Below are 21365 nucleotides of genomic sequence, written 5' to 3' on the forward strand. Positions count from 1 at the left end.
ATAGCGTTGGCCTGCAGAAGGGTTCCAGGTTTGATTCCGATCAAGGGCACATGCCTGGGTTGCAGGTTCGATCCCCAGGAGGGGGCGTGCAGGAGGTAGCCAATCAATGACTCTCTCATCATTGATGTTTCTATCTCTCTCTCTCTCACTTCCTTTCTGAAATCAATCAAAAAAATATATATTTTTTTTAAAGTTAAAAAATAAAAAAGTCTTTGTCACGGATTTATCAAAAACAAGTAATTTTTTATAAGAAAAGTTCAAAACATCGTCTCTACTCTTCAGGCCATTGAGAGGACAACAGAAACAAAACCATGTGTGCAGCTACAGCTTTCATATGCACACACACACACACACACACACACACACACTTGCAATTTCAAAGCTTCACTATATAAATCAGCAATGCCCAGTAGCACTTTTGATGATGGAAAGATTTTATATCAATGTTGCCCATACAGTAACCATTAGCCACTTGTGACTTTGGAGAACTTAAAATGTGGCTAGTGTGACTGTGGAATTAAAATTTTAATTTTATTTTTTATTTTCTTTAATTTAAACTTAAGCCACCACATGTTAGACTAGCACATACCATATTAGAGAGTAAGAAATAATAGACTCTTAAGAATATGTAAGGGGAATTTAGAATGCATGTTTTTTTCTGTTGCAATTACTCCTAATTTGGAGACTTCAAAATTGCTTTAGACTTTCAAATGTTCCCTCCACAAGCATGTGAATTTCAAGTATTTGCCAATTCATGCTGAATGTGGAGTCAATGGAATCATCAAAATTGAAATAAAATAAGGTACTGGGAGTAAGATCATGAATGTTGTAATATGGCCCAACTTAAAACCCCAGGTCATCTACTTACTAACTGTAGCCCTTTGGAAAAGTTATCTTACTTTTCTCAGCCTCAGTTTCCTCATCTGCAAAATGAGGATACTAGTGTGGTGGGCAGGCAGACATGAGCAGAGCAAGGATGTTGGTCCCCAAGGTGGAAAGCCCCAGTTGCCTAGCAACAAGCAAAACTGGGAAAACAAGGCCCTCATCCCCAGGGAACCTTTCCTCCCCTAGCACATTGCTGATCATTCGGTTTAGACCCCCTGACCGTTCATGTCGCTGGTCATGCAGTTAAGATCCTCCCCTGACCTTTCTTCCCCTGGCATGTTGCTAGTCATGTATGTGAGAGACCCCCTTGGGGGAACAAACTAGGGGCCCAGAGAATAGAATTAAGCATTAAGCCCTTAAGCATTAAGACTCCAGGACAATGATGTGTACATCTAGGCCTGAGTTGTGTTTCAGCTCCAGGCCCAGAAAAGCAGCCAAACCAGACGAGCAACACCACAGCTGATGTCACGACTACCTGCATTGACAAATGACCTCTGCCCAGGTGCTGACAAAGTCAGAGGAGACCATGAAAGGACACACCTGGAAATCTGATGAATGTTCTATTGAGATCCTTCCCAAGGACCTTTCTTAAAATCCCAACCCTTAAAAACCCAGCACACTCTCCCTCCTGGGAGCACACCCAACACCCACGCCTTTCCCTTCCCCCTTCCTCTCCCCGAAGGCATGTTACCATTACCCTGCTCACTCCTACGCTCCAAGGGCCCCTTCTTTTGCCTCTGTAATTTGTTTCCTGAGTCCATTTATTTTATCCTTCGCTTCTTCTACCACTGTGACTTTCTAAATAAATTTTCTCTTATACTTTGAGTCTTGGCTCTGAATTTTTTCCTAACCAGAACTCAGGTACCAAGGTCTGAACCCACCGGTCTAACACCTGGTGCTGTTCTCACCATCACCAACACTCGGACCTACTTCACCAGGGTGTTGTGAAGATGACATGAGATAATGCATTTAATAGCATTCTTACATTTTATAGTGAAGCTCAATACACTGTAGCTCTACCATAAATAATACACTAAAAAAAAATCCCCATAGATCCAGAATATTATGCAGATGCCTATATACAATTTTTTCTGGAAACAACTTGACTTGAATTCTACAAGAGCATTTGACATGGTTTAGAATAAGTACCGTGCGTATATTCTTTTGCGTACATGTGGGATGTAAGCCCTTCTTAAGGAATACGAGGGGCTGCCATTGCGAATAAAGATCTATGTGCACACGTGGTGTCTTACCGAGCAGAGCAGGCCTTGTGATAACTTGCCAACACCGGCACCCTTCCAGATCCATGGCCCAGATCTCTTGCCCTTTGACAAAGTATATCTGTGGTTTCTTTAGGTGAGCAGTATCAATAGTCATTACTCCACTTAACTCGGATTCAGTCACATTGCAAGAACATTGGCTCCTTCCATCTGGATGGCTTGTAGCTGTGGGTTGCAGAATTCGGTGCAAGGTCTGGTTGATAATACTGTAGTAGAACATCTGAGAGCCCAAATCGGAAACTTCTGTCCAATACAGGCGACTATTGGGGGAAAAATACCCTCCGACTTAATGAGTAAAATATATCATTTCAAGTATTAGTTTCTTATGAAGATCAACCATTTCTAATCATTAGGAGGACAAATACATCTTTTAGAGAGAACAGGTCCACATCCCCAGTAACCTTCTTCTGAGATGGAGGAGGGCACAAGAAATCTAATTTTTAGCATTTTCCAATGATTTCTAAATAAATGTGTTTACAACTAAAGCCTTTGAACTACAATGACTTTAGGTGCTGGATTGTCTTATTTTTTATTGATTTCAGAGAGAGGAAGGGAGAGGGAGAGAGAGATAGAAACATTCATGTTGAGAGGGAATCATGGATCTGCTGCTTCCTGCACATCCCCTACTGGGGATCGAGCCAGCAAACTGTGAATGTGCCCTTGACCAGAATCCAACCCAGGACCCTTTAGTCTGCAGGCCGATGCTCTATCCACTGAGCCAAACTGGCTAGGGCTGTATTGTCTTATTAGTGATTGTAAATATAAAAGACATTTGCAACTTTTCATCAACACCTATCTCCATTCCCCTCCTCTCAGTTTAGTTTCTGCTTCTTAATAGTAGTTAACAATCTAATTTCAAGATAGATCATATCCATGCTATGGCACACACAAAATACATCTTTCCAGCCTAAGAAACTGCCACTCAGTTGCTGAATAGAGGCCTTAAAACTCCTCTTTTGAAGACATCAATTAAAGATGGATGAGCCCAGAATAGCTTTTACTGTGTTTGACATGCTGCCCATCTACCTCCTGCTCATCTTCTCCCATTGTCTCGGTCCCCTTCTTGTCCTTACCAACTGAGGATATTATTAAATTCACTGATATAAAAATCTGCTTTGGTTTCCTGCTGGCAATTAACCTAACTTTAAGCTAGTTAAGTTGTTAGTATGGATTCAGTTTACATATTTGTGGTTGTGGGTTCATAGTTTATATGTAGAGATACTTACTAAAAGTTAATGTAGTGAGTCAAGACCCCTAAGCATCTTATGTTCCCATCATTAACACCTAATATTAAACCAAAGATATTATTTAAATATGTCTCTTTATTTCAGCCCAATAGAAACAGGTATACTTCAGATACCTTAATAGGGGATACACGAAGAAAGAGATTATCGTTGAATTTCTGTTGCAAATTTTCAGCTTCCTGGGATATTTCACCTTGTGTTCAAGATCGACATCAAATATTTGCATTCCATTTTGTGATTCTTTCATCACAAAGTAGAGGTGTCTTGAAATCCAATCAATTGTAATAATTGCGATATCAAAAACCAGTGCATCTTGGAAAATCTTAAATCAGGTAGAAAATACAGCCAAGGAGATAGTGGTCATTTTTTTTTTTAAGGTTGAAGACTTTTCTGTAACCACTCATATTACTCACTTATCGCACTTCTCTTTTGTAATCCCAAATCTCAGTAACTCTGGGTTGTGTGCCACTGTAACATTGGTCCCCTTCTCGCATAGTGTATTTTCCCTGAGTGATTTCAACTACCATGGTTTCAACTGTGATCCATAAACCAATGCTACAAATCCACATCTTCAGGCTGGTTCCTTATTGAGTTGCTGATTCAAATATTAAACTGCCTATTCAACATACATGAATGATCCCAGGAAACAGAATTCATCACTCTATGTCCCAAACCTCCTTTTCGCTTACATTTGTATTTTTATAGATTCCCAACACTCACCCGAGGAGCAATCCCATCAATTGTGGTTCATCCTTGACTTCTTCCTACCATTACTACAAATTGTGAATTGGTCCCATTTTAAATATCTCTACAATTTGTCCTCTCCTTTCTCACTTTACTGCTTCTCATTTCCTGCCTTTCCTATCTGGATTTCTGTGATAGCCTCCTAATGGTCTCAGATTTAACCTTCTCTGAGTCATTATTCACACAGCTAACAGAGTGGTCTTTCTAAAACACAGCTTGATCATGTGAATGACCCACTAAATTTCTTTAACGGCTTGCTGCTTGCAAAGGAGGCCCATTCTATGCAGGCTCCTGCCTACCTCTACAGCTTTACCACCTGCCTTTCACTCTGCCCTCACCTCCATCTCCATTCCAAGCTCCTCTATTTATGTATAGCTCCCTGAATATGCTATGGATCTCTTGTTTCCCTGACTTAGCACTTATTGCTTCCTCAGCTTTTCCCCACCTTTACCTGGCTCATCCTCTTGGAATCCAAGATGTCTTCCCATCCTACCACAACCAACCTGGATGGAGCATCCATTCTATGAGATTCCACCATCTCCTGCCCTCAGCACAGCACTTACACTGTGTTCTGTCTGCCTTCTCCACTAGCAAACATTCAATGAATGCCTACCACATGCCAGGCATTGTGCTATGCGCCTTACATGCATTATCTCATTTGATCTTCACCGGAATCCTATGATGAGATACTACAAAACCACAGCGATTAAATAACTTGCTGATGGTCACAGATCCAGTAAGTGGTGGAGTCAGAATTAAATTCTAGGTTGTTAGATTCCAAAGTTCACCCTCTTAATCCCTGTGCCCTACTGTCTACCTACTGTTAGACCAGTACTAGACGGGGTTTGTTTAAGGACTACTACTTTTCTTTTTCACCTTTATTCCAGAAACTAACACGGCGCCTTAAACCCAATAACTGTTTGCGCTAAATTAATCCTGAATGGCATTTGCCCAAAACCTAACCTGAGCTTATTTGTGACTAAATAGTTATAGGGCATCTGTCCTTTTCAACCATCCTAATCTTAATGCCTCAACCACAGGCCAGTCAGTTTAATTACAGGGCAGTGTGATATGCAGATCTTCTACTTTCTTCCTTTCACAACTGCACTGAAAGTCCTCTTAATAACAACCTTGATAGTTAACGTTCTTCCTTCCTTTCTAAAGAATTACAAAGTGATGTACCTCAGAGCTGGACTGATTGTGCATGTTCAAAAGAAAGAGGGAGTCTCCCTGAGCATAATACGCCATTGCATCATCAGCTGTGTAGCCCATGGCACTGATGTCTCTTTCTGCCGAAAACATCCATACAACTTGATTTTGATCCATATCTAACAAAATCATCTTGTTGCCCAAAAGAGTTATGAGGCATGGAAATGGGTTGACTTCTGAAAACAAAATACAAGTAGGTAATATGTATGAGCAAAGTAACTTTACTTTACCAAAATCCCTTAACTCAATCTGATGTCATTTTGAAATCCATGGGATTCCTTTGTGTTCATCTACTACATCAGTCTCAATGGAGACAGACTAGGTGCTCCGAGTCTAGATATATTTAAGCATGTTTGATTATGATAAAAATTTATTTTTTTATTTGACTTTAACTTCAGCTCAGAGATTATACTTATATCCCTGAGAATACCAAGAGTTAAAAAAAATTTTTTAATACACTAATTGTTATTTACACAGGTTTTAGATAGTACCTGATGTTTGGGACTGCACCAAGTCAGAAAATGGTCCAGGTCCTTTGGATGTGAAGACTCTAACCTAAAGAAAGAAAAAGATACAAAAAATTGCATTTGACAGTGTCCTCAGTGACAATAATTGAGTTCTGAGACTAATAAATTATTGAATTTTTTATTTCACACTCTTTTTAAAAAAAATTTAAAAGTATGTTTTATTGTTTTCAGAGAGAAGAAGGGAAAGGGAGAGATAGAAATATTAATGATGAGAGAGAATCATCAATTGACTGCCTTCTGTACGCCCTCCCCCTTATTGGGGATCAAGTCTGCAACCGAGCATGTGTCCGTACCTGGAAAGCAACAATGTACCCAGGACTCATGCCCTCAAGTTGAAAAGACATCACTGAGGGAGTGACGTTGACAGCAATCCAGCCTTCAAATGTTTTGTTGGTGGCACTTTGGTTGGATATTTGATAGAAAATTTCAAATCTTGTTAACACACCATTTTCATGCTTAGGCTTATTCCACCTAAATTCCACCACAACTTCATTCTTATTATGGTATTTTCCACTTGATAATATAAATATCCTGGGATTCTCTGGTGCTGATGGAACTGAAAAGCAAAGACACCGATAGGGCAGAAAAGAATAGAAGGTTGACTTTTACCATTCATGATAAGAGCATGGAGCAACCCAGTAATAACTTTCTCATTTCAGATAGTTGAGGTATATCTATCTTCTTCTTAAATATTTTCAGGAGAGACCAATCCGTAGATTTCTTCAGGAACCAGCTTAATATTTAAGCAAATCTCCCTTATGTCTAATCCAAACCCCTCTTACTACCACATAGGTACATCTTCTTGTCTGGTCCCCGTATGGATGGAAGGTGACTTATTCTCCTTACAAAATACAATATTTACTCTCATCTTGACAGAATGATTTAGCTGGAGGTGAAAATGGCAGTCACCAGGAAGGAAGGCAGTAACCCTATCTATTCTTCAGCTAGTTCAAGATAAAAAATACAGCTATTGGGCCCTCGCAAGTTTGGCTCACTGGATAGAGCATCGGCTTGCGGACTGAGGGGTCCCAGGTTTGATTCCAGTCAAGGGCATGTACCTTGGTTGCAGGCACATTCCCATTAGGGTGTGTGCAGAAGGCAGCTGATCGATGCTTCTCTCCCATTGATGTCTCTATCCCTCTCCCTTCCCCTCTGTAAAAAACTCAATAAAACATATTTTTAAAAAATACAGCTATTGGGGATCCTAGGTCTTCTCCCCTTGAGCCCTCCCAGGAGACAAGATGTACCCCAAGAGTATGATTTGAAGGTCACCATTTATTTTAGAGCCAAACCAAGCAATTCACTCAGTCCTTTAATTTCTCCATCTTTTAAAGGAAATTTCTCTTCCTGATTTTCCAGTTATTCCTTTTAAGATATGATTTTTCTTTCTTCAGACTCTCCCACTCGTCTCCCCAATCACATTGCTTCTTAAGGTTCAATGCTCACGTCGTTATCCAATCTCCATGCCTTCTCATATTGTCCTCATATGGGATACTCACTCTTCTTGCTTCATTCCTCAGGGCCCAGCTAGAGTTTCCACTCCCTAAAGGCCTTCCTAGCCATACCATCCTGTATATTGCCCGCTCTTAAGAATGTTGAGGCAGCTCGATGTAGGTGAAGGTTTTGCAGTCTTGCCTACTTACGCCATGCCATCACTACTCAGTTATCAGTCTTATTTCTATTATTGTTGGCAGAATGTGTTCATCTCTCTACTGTTTTATGAGCTCCATCAGAGAAAGTACCTTTTCTCAATCCTTGTTAAATCCCTCCAAATCTAATATAGGACAGGTACACAGTAAGTGCTTAATAAATATTTGTCATTTTGAATAATTTCCCAACTATATTATAAATTTCCTGATGGCAAAGGCCAAATCTTATCACTCTTCCTTACTACTCCCAACATCCAGCGGAGTGTTGATGACCCCAGCCCTCACTACATGCCCTGTTAGATATAGTCAAGTTTACTTCCACAGAAGAATCCAAGCAAGAATGACAACCCAAGACAATATCAAAGATAGCATACCTGGACCCAAATGCTAACTGCTCTGAACCTGCCTAAGCTTATGAGACTCATAGAAAAATATTGTTGAAAGACTCTTAATGTAAATATATATATATGTATATATATATATATATATATACATATATATATATATGTATTGTAAATGGATGTCCATGCTTATTGAGCTTTTACTGGCTGCCAGGTCCTGTGGTGCTAGGAAGTTATGTAAATTAAATCAATATGACACCATCATTTGCCAACATTTGCAAAAATGAAGATTAAATTCCAGCCCTGTCACTTACTCTCTATTTTACTTTGGGCAACTGCTGAGCTCATTTTCTCCTTTTCATAGTCAAGATAATAACACCTGTCGATCTACCTCAGAGCTGTGTAAGGATCAAATGAAATGATGTTTCTGACACACGATAGGTATGTATTAAATGTTTAATAAAGGAGTGATACACATAAATGTGTTTTTTACACTTGAAAGTGATAGACACATGTAAAGATATAGCCAGTATCCATTTTAAAATATATTCCAAGGAAAAACAATAAATTTAAACATCAGTTATTCATCTAGGGAAGATTCTGAATTACCTTTCATGAGAATATCTCCCAACAAGCCTACCTCCCACAACACTGTCTCGGTTCATAAATGCCCCATTTCCTTATAAAGCATTTCACAAATTACCTGAAACATGTTCGTGCATCTTGTATGTCATTACAGTGAAGTTAAACAGTTCTTTTTTAAAAAAAAATCTCTGAAATATACTTTTGGAATAAATTATGCCGAGTTATTAGTGTTGTTCTAATTTCTAAAAAGTCTTTGAAAGTGTATTGAATCTAAACACATCTACAAAACTGAAAGTTATTCTAAAAAATTAACTGTCCATTCTAGATCATGCAAAGTGAGATTCTGCCCTTTTCTTTCTTAAAGATTTTAACCCCTGTACCTGTTTCAGGTGCTCGAAGTGACAGAGATGTTTTGGGGCCCTTGCCCCAGTAGGTATAAGGAGTGACAGAAAGATTAAATAAGGCATAAGGCTCCAAGCCTTCCACAGTAAATACAGGTAAAGGCTGTTTTTCACTAGCCAGGAACTAAAATATAAACACAAAACATTATTTTTTTAGGGAGAAAATCAGAAAATCTTTTATTCCAACTTAACTAAAATCTCCAAACTTCAGTTCACATATAAAGTCGAGCCCTTCAAATTTGGAAATGCTGATGTCGGTAAATTCCAGTTAAAGAGTCTAATATGCCAGCTGTTAGCACTAACCACAAAGCAGTCAGAGACTGGCTAGACCAAGGAACTCAGGAATAATCCTGACAGAGGCTAATGGGGCAACCAAGGAGATGGGTTTGGCTAAGTGAAGAAAGTACAAGTCAGTGTGGGCAGGGCTGGATGCAGATGGCACAGCCTGCCCGAGAAATAGAAGCTACTAGAACCAAAGCCATACCTTAAGAGGAGCACTAAATTCCACACTGTAGAAAACTACACCCCAATCCACTGCTGGGACAGCATGCCACAGGATTTGAAAACTTGAAGCATTTCCTTCAATCCTAAATGAAGACTCCTGAACAGAATCTGGGATCACCTTAGGAGTAAAGGAGAAGTTCCCTGGGATGAAATGAAAGAAAGAATAGAGGGAGAAAGAATGTAGTATTATAATCATCATAAAAAACATGGAAAATTAATAATAATTACTAATAGTACCAAAGCAAAATTATCCTTTATTTTAAAACATTCTGAAAATCATCTTATCTTCTGACCGTTTCAAGCTGTACATTTGAGTTAATAAACTACTATGCCTGTCCGGCATGGCTCAGTGGTTGAGTGTCAACCTATGAACCCGGGGGGTCACGGTTCGATTCCTGGTCAGGGCATATGCCCGGGTTGCAGGCTTGATCCTCAGAGTGGGGCATGCAGGAGGCAGCCAACCAATGATTCTTTCTCATCATTGATGTTTCTATCTCACACTCACTCTCCTTTCCTCTCTGAAATCAATTAAAAAAATATATTTTTAAAAAACATAAACTGACTGCAAGCAAACCAACAGAAACCACTAACACCCTTTTCCACTTAAAACATAATTCTTAAGAAAAAATCCCAACCTAGACATTTATTTAACAGGAAGTATGGAGGAGCGAGGGTAAACTAGAGTAAAATATTGTACCTGGCAGAGGTTTGAGGGACGTCTGAATAATTGTGAACTGGTTAAATTTGGCTGGTTCCAAAACAGAGACACTGGTTCGCTGACCTATTTCTTGAGCTGTTATAATCTTAAAGCCATTGATCCAGAAAAGCCGACCACTATAGTACATCAGTGCATTCTGGGAAATGTCAGAAGTGCTCCAGGCTGCAAATTCTGTGATGGTGGGCTCCCCAACACTGCTGAAACACGACACCAATTAGTGTGTGGTCCTGAGTGGGGGAAGGGCTGGTATATTCAAATACTGGAGGAAACATATGTTTGTGTACATAAAAACAGAAAATACTTTGCAACAATCATTGTCATTATTCTTAGTTTAATATTTAGTTGATTTTTACCTTGTTCTTAAAATATTCCTATAGCAATTTTTCTAGGGCTTTTCTTATCAATGTGATACTGCAATGGCAAGAGTGTTACACAGATTTTAATAAATGCTTGTGGTTCTTGGTAATACCCTACATCAAAGCCACAACCCAGTGACTGGTTTCTCCTCACTGAGCCATGTCTCCCTCTTATTCTTGGTTATTTACTTGCTTTCATTACTCTAGCCTGTTTGGTCCTTCCCTGTATACTAGTCACAAGTCTCTGTGGCTCCAACGATACTTACTAATTTCTAAAGCTTAGTCAAAATGCTTCTTTTCAGGCCAGGGAATTCAAGTAAACAGACGATTGTTTAAATTGCTTTTAGAGATTTTTTTCTCAGTGACAGGGAATTTTACAAAGATGTTTTTACTTTACAATTCTTATTGGTTGTTTTTAAAATGCCTCCAGTTACCTAGTACTCGGTAAAAACTCTCAATGATTCTCAACCTTTTAGAGCAGAGGTGTGACCTTTTGTAAAGAATGATTTCTCTAAATCTTGTTAAAGTGTTGACATTTCCCTCTTTAGAAAATTATCAAGTATGACATTTAAAATAAATGGAAGTTTTGTTTTGAGAATTTCACAATATCTCCTTGAAACAAAACAAAATGAAACAAAAACTACCTCAGAGGACCATAGCTGGGACTTCTGAACCTTATAAAGACGCATGTTCACTAGTGCTAGTCTCATAGTCCCTGCTCTAGTAAAAGGCTATTTATTCACACCTACTCAATGTGAGACAGTCTCTGGTTTGCCTTGTGGACTTTCACCCACGACACAGTGTCTTCTGCTCTCTCTATACATACCCTATCACAGTGTTCACCACATTCTACTGTAATTAGGTGTTTACAAACCTATCTTTCCCCACAAGCACAATGCCTGCAACTGAGTGGATGATCAGTAACTGTTTATTGAAAAATGAGTTCTCATGCGTTATCATTTATAACTGAGGGGCATGTCATGCTCTTCTTCTCAACCAATTGCCTTCAAGGGATATTACTTACCCCTGCCCCCTAAGAACAGCTCTGTACAGGTGAATACATTGACTGTCTTGAACCAACCAATACAGGAGCCCATCACTGAGGTCTAAAGTTAGAGCAATTACCTAAATAGAACATAAGGCAAGAAAACAGGTCAAATACACAGTTGAAGGATACCTTTGTGAACAAGTCACACTTAAGCTATAGATTTCTTCTTAAGATCCTCTTTGGAATAATAAGCTCAGTGATTTTTTTTTTTTACCTTTCACTGAATATAAGAATTATATGATTATGGCTATTACTATACAATTTGGATATAAGTGCACTGGTTTCCTAAAAAATCTTCAAAAGGCAGGGACTGTTACTCACTTCTATATATTTATCTCCAGCAGGATCAGCATCCCCTGGGAACTTGTAAAGACAAATTCTCAACCACATTCCAGGACCTACTGAATCAGGAACTTGAGTCTCTGTGTCATGTCAAGCCTTGCCCAGAGCAAGCCATAACTTTGGACTCTTCAGCCATATGTCAATGAATTTCATGGTTGTTGAAATCAGTTGTTCGCAAGCATTGCTGCACATTACAATCACCTGTGCAGTTCTTTAAACATCTCAATTTCCAGCTTGCATCCTCTTAAAGTGTGGTCTCTGGAGATGAAGCCCAGTCCCCTGGATGTTCTCTAACTCCCAGAAAATGCCAATGTGTCACCAACTTTGAGAGCCAATGGTTTAAACCATTTTAAATCATATCTTCTGTTCATTATAACCAAAAACATCCTGACACATTTTAAAAATATAATACAGGGTTTTTATGTTTTATAACTGGCAGAGTCACTTATACATATAGTCAGATTTCAGTTCTAGCTGAAATCTGAAAACCTCTCACTACCCTTTCTTTGACTTCTTGTTACCGTCCTGTCTTAATTTTATGTCCAACTGTCTAGGTAAGGCTGAGGAAAGACTGCTTCTCCTATGAAATAGACTGTGTGAGAGAGAAGTTACAATCCAAGAGATCTTTTTTGCTTTCTTTGGCTTTATGGGCATTTTTCAAATAAGCTGAGGTTGCCAGGAGTCTGACCTGAGTAGTGCATTCTCTCTATAGCAGGCCTGGAGACTGAGAGCTGTCAGATAGGATTAAAGTTGATGACTATATTTTTAGCAAGACACAGCAGCATATAAACAAAAATGATGAGCCAGTGAAAAATGTAAAAATAATACAATAATGTATCCTAGAACTAAAAATACTTTCTACATTACTCAAGGCCTACTACCAAGACATAATCTTGAGATGTATGAGAGTAAGAACCTTCTATGTTCTTATAAATCACAGCTTTCTGTTAAAAAACAAAACAAAAACTCAACCTACTCTTTTTCCAAAAGGTAAAAAATGATTCTAGCAACTCCTAACCTTCTGGCACTTGAATCGTGTCCATGCTTCATGCTAAAAGAGATTTTTTAAAAATATATGTATTGATTTCAGAGAGGAAAGAAGAAGGAGAGAGAGAGAAATATTGATGATGAGAGAATCATCGATTGGCTGCCTCCTGCACACCCCACACTGGGGATGAAGCCTACAACCCAGGCATGTGCCCTGACTGGGAACTGAACCATGACCTCCTGGTTCATATGTCAATGCTCAACCACTGAGCCACACCAGCCGGGCTAAAAGAGATTATTGATTACTTTTTCAGTTAAAATGAAATCGGGTAAATCTTGCTTGGTTATTTATGATGAGATGCACTTCCAAATAACAAGTTAACTGTATTTTATCTCTTTTTAAATTTAGTTTTTATTAAAGTATGGTTGACATGCAATATTATATTCATTTCAGGTGTACAACGTGGTAACCTGACATTTATATACCTTATGATGTGATCACAACAAGTCTAGTGACCATCTGTTAGCATACAAAGCTATTATGGTATTATTTCCCTATACTGTACATTATTACATCTTTGTGACTTTTATTCTATAACTGGAAGTTTGTGCCTCTCATTTCCCTTCACTCTTTTCCACCCATCTTCCCACCTCCGCCTCCTCTGGCAACCATCAAGATAAGGCAAACTACCAAAAATTTCCATCTTATATTTAAAAAATTTAAATCAATTATGACAATCAAATGAAAGAGAAATTTTGCTTATACCAAAATCTTACTGTAACAGTATTTCCTTTCAGATTCTACCTTAACTATACACAATAAGCAGAAACAGTATTATCATAACTATACAGTAGCACTACTCAGAATTATTAAATAATCAGATCTTATTCTCATTTTGTCACCTTTTTCCCAGAAAACCAGGGCTGTGCCTGTAGGATAAGGGGACTTTCCCCATTTAGCCTGGTGCTTTCAACTGAGTAGAGTGTGGTCCAATAGAGATATCCACCCACGGAATCCACCACCATGTCATTCACCAACAACTTCACATGCGTCACAATATCTGCGTGTCCTGTCAACACGGACTGCCTTTGTATCTATAAAACACAATCATATGATTTTTAAATGACATCATGATTCCTGAGTAGTTTATTGCAATTATTATTGAACTGCTGCATTTACCAATCATTTTTCCAATCATAAGTACTTACTGGCACTATGTATTAAACCTTGTAAACATAATAGTCATGGGACCTGCCCTCATGAACCTTATCACTTTTCATGTTCCTAAAGAGAAGGAATATGAATTTATTTTGAGTTACATACTTGCACTTCCTAATCATATATCCAGTCGAAACACTGGATAAGAATGTATTATATTGGATTCCTTTCTATCAACATGTTTTCCTAACATTAAATACTGCCATTATTAGTGAGTATGTATTATATGCCTAGCATTATATATTTTTTCAATATTTAAAATATAAGCTCTTGTAACCAACAACTTCACATGTATCACAATATGTAAATAGGGAACGGTAAGCCTATTAAGGATTTCTATTCCCTACTTTTTCAAGAGTAAACTGGGTTCAAAGAAGTGAAGTAATTTTTCCTGGAGTTAGACAGTTTTTAACAGACAGAGCAAATACTTATAGCCAATTTTCATATCCATTCTTCCACTTTCTCCTTCTAAACTATTTTCTAACTAACCCATTTTAGGGAGCAGTCTCTAATTAACCCCATCAACTCTGCCTACATGTCACTGGCACTTAGGAATTCAGACCATACCAGAATGCTAGCCTCTAAATACATTAATTTGTGTGTGCCTTCTATTATTTCATTTATGTATTTTTATCTCATTAAAAGACCAGGGGCAAATGGTGATAATTGCACAACACTGAACATATTAAAAAACCACTCCATTTTACATAACAAAAGGGTGAATTTTATGGTTTGTAAATTATATCTCAATAAAGTTTATATGTTGTTGTTGTTGTTGTTTTAAAAAAAGAGTAGGGGTATGTCTACTATTTATTTTATATTCCCAACTATGCCTATTCTCAAGGCTCTAAATATATTGGTAATAGATAAATGATTGTTGAGTGAATAAAAGTGCATACAATAGCACACTCCTGATTAGAAAACAATTTCAGTATGATACTTCTCGATCTGTCAGACTAGTGTTCTCATCACTAACCATCTTTCCTTTCAAAGTGTACCACTACACATACGCAAGATGTCTCCATTTTGCCTCCAGGTCCACTCTCAGCCCTCTCCACCCTCCTCTTCCCCCTGACGGCTGACACCTATGAACTGCATCACTGGACTCCCCTGTTCTCTGGTTTCCAGTGAGGTTCAGCCAACAGAAGCACTGGCAGGAGATGGGAGGGCAGAAGGAAGAAGGGGTTGGGGAACTCACTCCCCCAGACCACACATTTTGATTGGGTTTCATGTCAGCAACTCTCCTAAAGCTACAGTCCGCACAGGTTCTCCTTCTTTCCTTTGCCCCTTTATGCCTGGAATTAGTTATATCTTCCACACTTGCTGGCCCAGGGCATGCTTTGCCATCTTTGTTTTCCTTAGCCCTGTCTACACCTTTGAAAATGGTCCCTTCACGTAGGTGGAGTGAGCTATCTTCCTCCAGGACACTGACCCACTAGTGAACATTTTAATATATTTATTTTAAGATATTGTTGGAAATAGTACACCAAAGATATAAAATTTCCTTCAAAGATAGATGCATCTTAATAAAAAATTGAGCAGACTTAAAGACAAATATTCAATAAATAATAGCATAGATGGTACACTAATATGAAAAAAATCATGAAAATAACATTCAAGCCACTGAAGTGGGTGGGCATGGCTCTAGAGCAGCAGTTCTCAACCTGTGGGCCGTGACCCCTTTGGGGTCGAACGACCCTTTCACAGGGGTCGCCTAAGACCATCGGAAAACACATATATAATTACATATTGTTTTTGTGGTTAATCACTATGCTTTAATTACGTTCTATTTATAACAATGAAATTGGGGGTCACCACAACATGAGGAACTGTTATTAAAGGGTCACGGCATTAGGAAGGTTGAGAACCACTGTTCTAGAGCTTCCAGAATGCCAGGCTTTAACTTACCACATATGTCCTTCCAGCCCAGTAGAGAAAGTGACCCAGCCACTCGTAAGCTAACGCCCCTGCTCCTGCAATGTTGGGTATGTGATAATTCTTGGAGATATTCGTCCCATTCAGCAGCCACACGTGAACATCACCTTTCATGTCACTGTAGTAGAGTCTGTTGTTATACCAATCCATGTCTCAAAACAGAGTGAATTGGTAAAAGTTATTTTTTCCATATGTGCTGACACAGGCAGAGCAAGTCAAGAAATCACACTTGCACCCGAATCTAATAGCATATGCTAACATAGAGAGTCACTAGACCGTCAGGGATTGGTCAAGAATATTTCAATAATGTTACCTCAAAATCTTTACCACTGGAACTAGAGAGAGGAACTAATATTCACTAAGCATCTCCTCTTTCCCAAACATTGTCCCAGGCACTTCTACATGTCTCACTTAATTCTTAAAACAAAGCTATGAAATAAGAAGTATCCTCATTTTTGACATGGCAAACCTGAAACTCGGTGAGATTATCTGTTCTCCTGAGATCTCACAAATGAAAAGAGGGGGAGCCAAGATTCAAGCCAACTCCAAAGCATTCTTTCCATTAGAGAATATCTCCTAAGCCCAACTTCTCTGTTGGTCAGAAATGCTGTTGTACTTTTAATGGCCACACAAATAGATCAAATACTTAGGTAGTTACAGAAGATGCCCTCTTCCAGCAACGTCACTATTATATCAACCTGGAATGAAGACTTTTCTTCATTCTAATGTCTTCCTGGCAAAATGACCCACTCATTACTGAATAATCTTCTGTCATGAAATCCTTTCTTATTCTTTGTTTATATCTCCATGCAGCCTTTTCATGCTCCGGTCTTATAGCCAACTCATAATAAATTACAGAAGCGTAGCTGTCTTAGTGGAACAAGATAGGTTGTTGCTGTGAGACAACACTGATAGATTAAAATTCATGAGAAATATATCAAAGCGTTCCTGAAATGGGCATGAATCAATAAGTAACCTCACATTTTGAAATAATAAACAGCATTCCTACTTGAGAACCAACATTTTCTTAATCCTGTCCCTGAAAGTATAGTTCAGTGCATTTTTCCCCCTTTCATTATTGACCTAATACCAAAAGGCTTGATTCTTTGATTTGTCAAATAGCTTGGGAATGAGTAGAAACCTGTCATTCCAAGTGTAAAGGGACTTGGCATTTACCTGATACATTCTTTATATCAGAGGATAAGAATTCTCCTGGGCCAAAGCTATTTAATGGTTTACTCCAAAGCCCATCTTCTTTGACAGCCATGATAAATGGTGGTTCTGTAGCTATTGGGTGAAAAAAAGGAAATATCACAGAAAGTACACTTTTTAAGGCACACATATCTTAAGATTTTCTTTATAAAGTAAAAGAATAAAGAATATCAACATTTTAAAAAATACTGTAGAAGGTATGAGCAATTGTGTCTGCTTAATAGAATTATATATCATATTAAACATACTCTCAGATTTTTATGTAAATATTTAAAATTGAATGTGAAGAGAAATGTATGGTGATATTGCCTCTATAGCAATGCCATGGCAGAATTTGTTTTTGTGTGTGTGTGTTTTTTTGCTTTGGCTATTGGTTGCCATGTCCCCATTCGGAGCACCCAGAAGCAATTGTACTAACAGTAGCAGTAGAAATGGTACAATTAGATTCCCCCCTTTTTTTTCTGTCAAGAGGATGATATTTAGCATAATTCGCAGCCCCTCAACTTCTCTCTCCGCATGACCTTCAGAGCTCAAGGCGTGCTATTGTGCAATAAACCATAAGAAAGAAGAAAGTCATGAAGGAGAAGAAAAGGATGTTTTTCCCACAAACTATCTTTAGAAAGTTTACAATATCAGGCCAGACACATAAAACGTTACCCAGTGCTTTATGTGTTTTCCTAATCTCATATAAACATACTCAAGAGACCATCGCACCCTCATTCTAACTTCTTTACTACATTGGAAGTGACTAATCTTAAGGAACACGGGGAATAAGTCTTTCTTTGTCAGAATCACTCCCTAAATCAAGAACATTTTCTCACCTGGCACCAGGGTAGTACCCACCGAGGGCTCTGACCACGGGCCCGGCCCCTTGGGAGAACTTGCCCTCACGGAAACCTCGTATTGTGTCGCACTCTGCAGCCCGGGGACATTCAGCACGGTCCCCCGTATGTTAGAGAAAACGCGAGTGTTTCCGGGGACGTCTTGGGTTGATATTTTCACCTCGTAAGTCCAGTTCTGCCAGGAGGAAGGGCCTAATCAGAAGAGTTAAGCAATATTACTGGCCGGGATGATATCAGCAAGGGCAAACAAAGGGTCATGAGGAAATTCATCTCCAGCCTCACCTTGAATGGAAGGGTCACTGGGCAGTAATACCTGTTACCCCCCAATCATCAGGGTTAGTTTGATGGTATAACTAGAACAGTGTCCATTCCACCCATGCCACTCATCTTGCTTATTAATGGAGTCATCATTCCCAACAAATAGAGGACACTTGGCTGCTCAGAATTGTCAGAGGGGTCTCTCTCACACCGCCAGGTGGAACCAGGCTCCTAATAAGCAAATGCTGGTGGTGAATCTCTCATATAATTCTAGTGCTTGCCTAGCATTTTTCTCCCAGAAGCCCAAAATTTGCTTATTCATTTGCAGCTGTCTTTGTAATATACAGCAAACGGGCATAATTACTTTGTCTTAAAGTAAAAAATAGACAATGTTTGCTAAATACCTTAGGCGGCTAGGGATTGGCAAACTATAGTCCCGGGGCCAAATCTAGCCCACTCCTGTTTATGTAAATGCAGTTGTGCTGGAACACAGCCACCGATACTCATTTACATATTATCTATGGCTGTTTCTACACTACAAAGACAGTGTTGCATAGCCATATCAGAGACTGTATGAGCCACAAAGCTGAACATATTTATACCTGGTCCTTCATTTATAGAAAAAGTTTGCTGACCTCTGTGCTAGGTATTGTTCTAAGTGTTTTTTTCTTACGCATCTTACTTTAATCTACATGGCAATCCAATAGAAAGAATTAATATCCCCATCTTCCAATAGTGGAAACTAATTAAGTTGTCCAGGGTCATTCTGCTAATAAATGGCAAGACCAGCCTTTGAGTCCATGCAGGCCGGCTCCAGAGCCCACCTACTTACCCGCCACACAAACTGCCTCTCCAGAGACAGAAGTTCAGGTTTAGAGAGTTTTAGGGAGTTGTTCAAATTAATTAAAGGTTATAATGGATAGAAAACCTCAACCCAAGTGCCCTAACCCCCTGGCTAGTATTCACTCAGACTAGCTTGTCAGTGCCTGGCTCCTAGTAGACACTCAATAAACGTTTGAGCCATTCTGTTGGGATATAAATGAAAAACAGAGAGCCTCCCAATGCAACACTAGTAAATGCAGACTAAACGTGTCAAAACTCCTTTTTGCGCTAAGCAGCACTCTGGTTGATGAGTGCATCATCACAGATGAGCTCTCAAAACCGAGTGACAATGTCAAGCAGTTCAAGCTTTCCTTTCCTTTCCTTCCACTGAGGCCATGACCACGCTGGGGAGAGCGCACTCACTGGCTCCTATGGCGAGGGCAGGAGGCTTCCACTGGACCAGGGCCTGGTAGGATCCAAACAGCACAGAGAGCTGCTGCGGGCGGGCCGGCAGGGGGTATGGCTGGGTGTACCGGCTAAACATGACCAAGTTGCCAAACCCAAACTCTTCTATGTGTCTCAGGTCACATCCCACGATGAACTCATTAAAAGACAAAGCATCCTGCTGGAAAACAGCCTTGCCATCTGTGACAAGGAAGTGATTGTTCTCACAATCAAAGCTCTTCACATCAGCAAAGGGGACATGAGGGAGGACAAGATGGGAAGCAGAGCCATCCAGAAATGTTGACATGAAGACTTGGGTGGTGTCGTTGAAGTAAATGATTCGCTTGGACTGTGGCTTTACTGCGAAGTCCTTTAATGTGCAACTCTCCACAATACGCATGGCTTCTGAGTCCTGACCAGGTGGCACCTGGAGAGCTACTCTATAAATGCCATCTCTCAGGAGATAAAAGACATACCTGACGTGGGAACAAAAGAAGCCTGGTTTGACTCAATGCAAAGGTAGATGAGTAACCTCCCCAACCCATTGCTTTATCCAGTTGTGCAATCAGAATCAGGTATTTCCAGAGTCAATAAGTACAGGGTTTCCCAAGGGCCAAAAGAGTAAGGATAGTTACTAAAGATATGCTCTATTCATTTAAGTTAGAAGTTGGAACACTGAAAAATTTCAGCCTCGCTTCTAATGCTTAGCATCCTCACTATACATGACTTTTTAGAATCATAGACTTTAAAAGCAAAAATGATTTAAGGATTTTCTAATGGAACCTACTGTTAAAGGAATACATATTATATAAAAGTTACACAGCTACACATGTTATTTATTATAAAAAACTTTTCTCCAAAAACCACAAATTTTTTAAGTCTAATTCTGTCAATAAACTTTCCCATGCATTGTAAATGAAAAAATGGAAGAAAGCAAAAACATTTCAACCACTTTTTTAAAACCTCAGTTATTAGTTTATGATAAATATTTAGCAAAGCTACTTTGCATTTTTAGTAGACTAAGCTTTTAAAAATATTTACAATTGCAGCACTAGGGCTACCATTTTACAACTCATGAAGAAATACTGCAAAAGGGAACAGGACCACCCAGTAATCAGAAGAAAGAAGCCAATGGAGGAATTTTGAAAATTCATATAATTTGAAGCCAAACATCGAGGGAGCGGTGCAAGTGAATTTATAATAATGAAAAAGGAAACACCACTAAAATACTTCATTGATAATCAAATCAGGATATTAACTAAAACATAAAACTATTCATTTGAATGTAGCCAATTTTGGATTTGTGTTCATGGAGACAGATGTACTTTTGCTTAGTAAGTCTTTCTCATCACAAACCCACGGGTTGGCAGGGTTCGAAGCTACAGCTGTCAAATCATTGTCCTCATCCTATTCAGTCCCACTCGTGTTCTCCGGATGACTATTCCAAATCGGTATCAATATGCTCAAGACTCCTGTGCCAGAACATTATCCTGAGATATAAACTCCATGCTGAAATATGAACCTACGCTCTTTATCCTAAGGGAAGATTGTGGCAGGCAAAAAGCAGAAACACCTTGGCTCTTAACTTCCTGCTTTTGTTTCCCAAATTCAAATTGTTTAGGGATTTCAGAGTAGATAGAATTATGGGGCAAAGATTATAATTCTTATACTGAAGCAGAGAGATATAAACCATGCTGAAATATGAACCTACGCTCTTTATCCTAAGGGAAGATTGTGGCAGGCAAAAAGCAGAAACACCTTGGCTCTTAACTTCCTGCTTTTGTTTCCCAAATTCAAATTGTTTAGGGAGATT

General features: G+C 39.0%; 1 protein-coding gene across 1 annotated transcript in view; it reads right to left on the reverse strand.

Annotated features, from left to right (window-relative positions):
- ROS1 (ROS proto-oncogene 1, receptor tyrosine kinase) overlaps positions 1-21365 on the reverse strand; it is an 88754-nt gene that overhangs the window by 41010 nt on the left and 26379 nt on the right. Inside the window, exons 12-26 of the mRNA XM_006778496.2 lie at positions 20594-20637; positions 19532-20028; positions 18008-18220; positions 17151-17261; positions 15948-16126; positions 13724-13915; positions 11468-11568; positions 10067-10281; positions 9350-9510; positions 8845-8989; positions 6183-6445; positions 5854-5917; positions 5336-5538; positions 3526-3731; positions 2139-2425 (exon numbers count right to left, since the gene is read on the reverse strand). Of these exons, the coding sequence (XP_006778559.1) occupies positions 2139-2425; positions 3526-3731; positions 5336-5538; positions 5854-5917; positions 6183-6445; positions 8845-8989; positions 9350-9510; positions 10067-10281; positions 11468-11568; positions 13724-13915; positions 15948-16126; positions 17151-17261; positions 18008-18220; positions 19532-20028; positions 20594-20637 (2881 nt within the window). The remainder of the gene's footprint in view (positions 1-2138; positions 2426-3525; positions 3732-5335; positions 5539-5853; positions 5918-6182; positions 6446-8844; positions 8990-9349; positions 9511-10066; positions 10282-11467; positions 11569-13723; positions 13916-15947; positions 16127-17150; positions 17262-18007; positions 18221-19531; positions 20029-20593; positions 20638-21365) is intronic.

This window comes from Myotis davidii, unplaced genomic scaffold (genome assembly GCF_000327345.1).
Source record: "Myotis davidii unplaced genomic scaffold, ASM32734v1 scaffold147, whole genome shotgun sequence".
Classification (NCBI taxonomy): Eukaryota; Metazoa; Chordata; class Mammalia; order Chiroptera; family Vespertilionidae; genus Myotis; species Myotis davidii.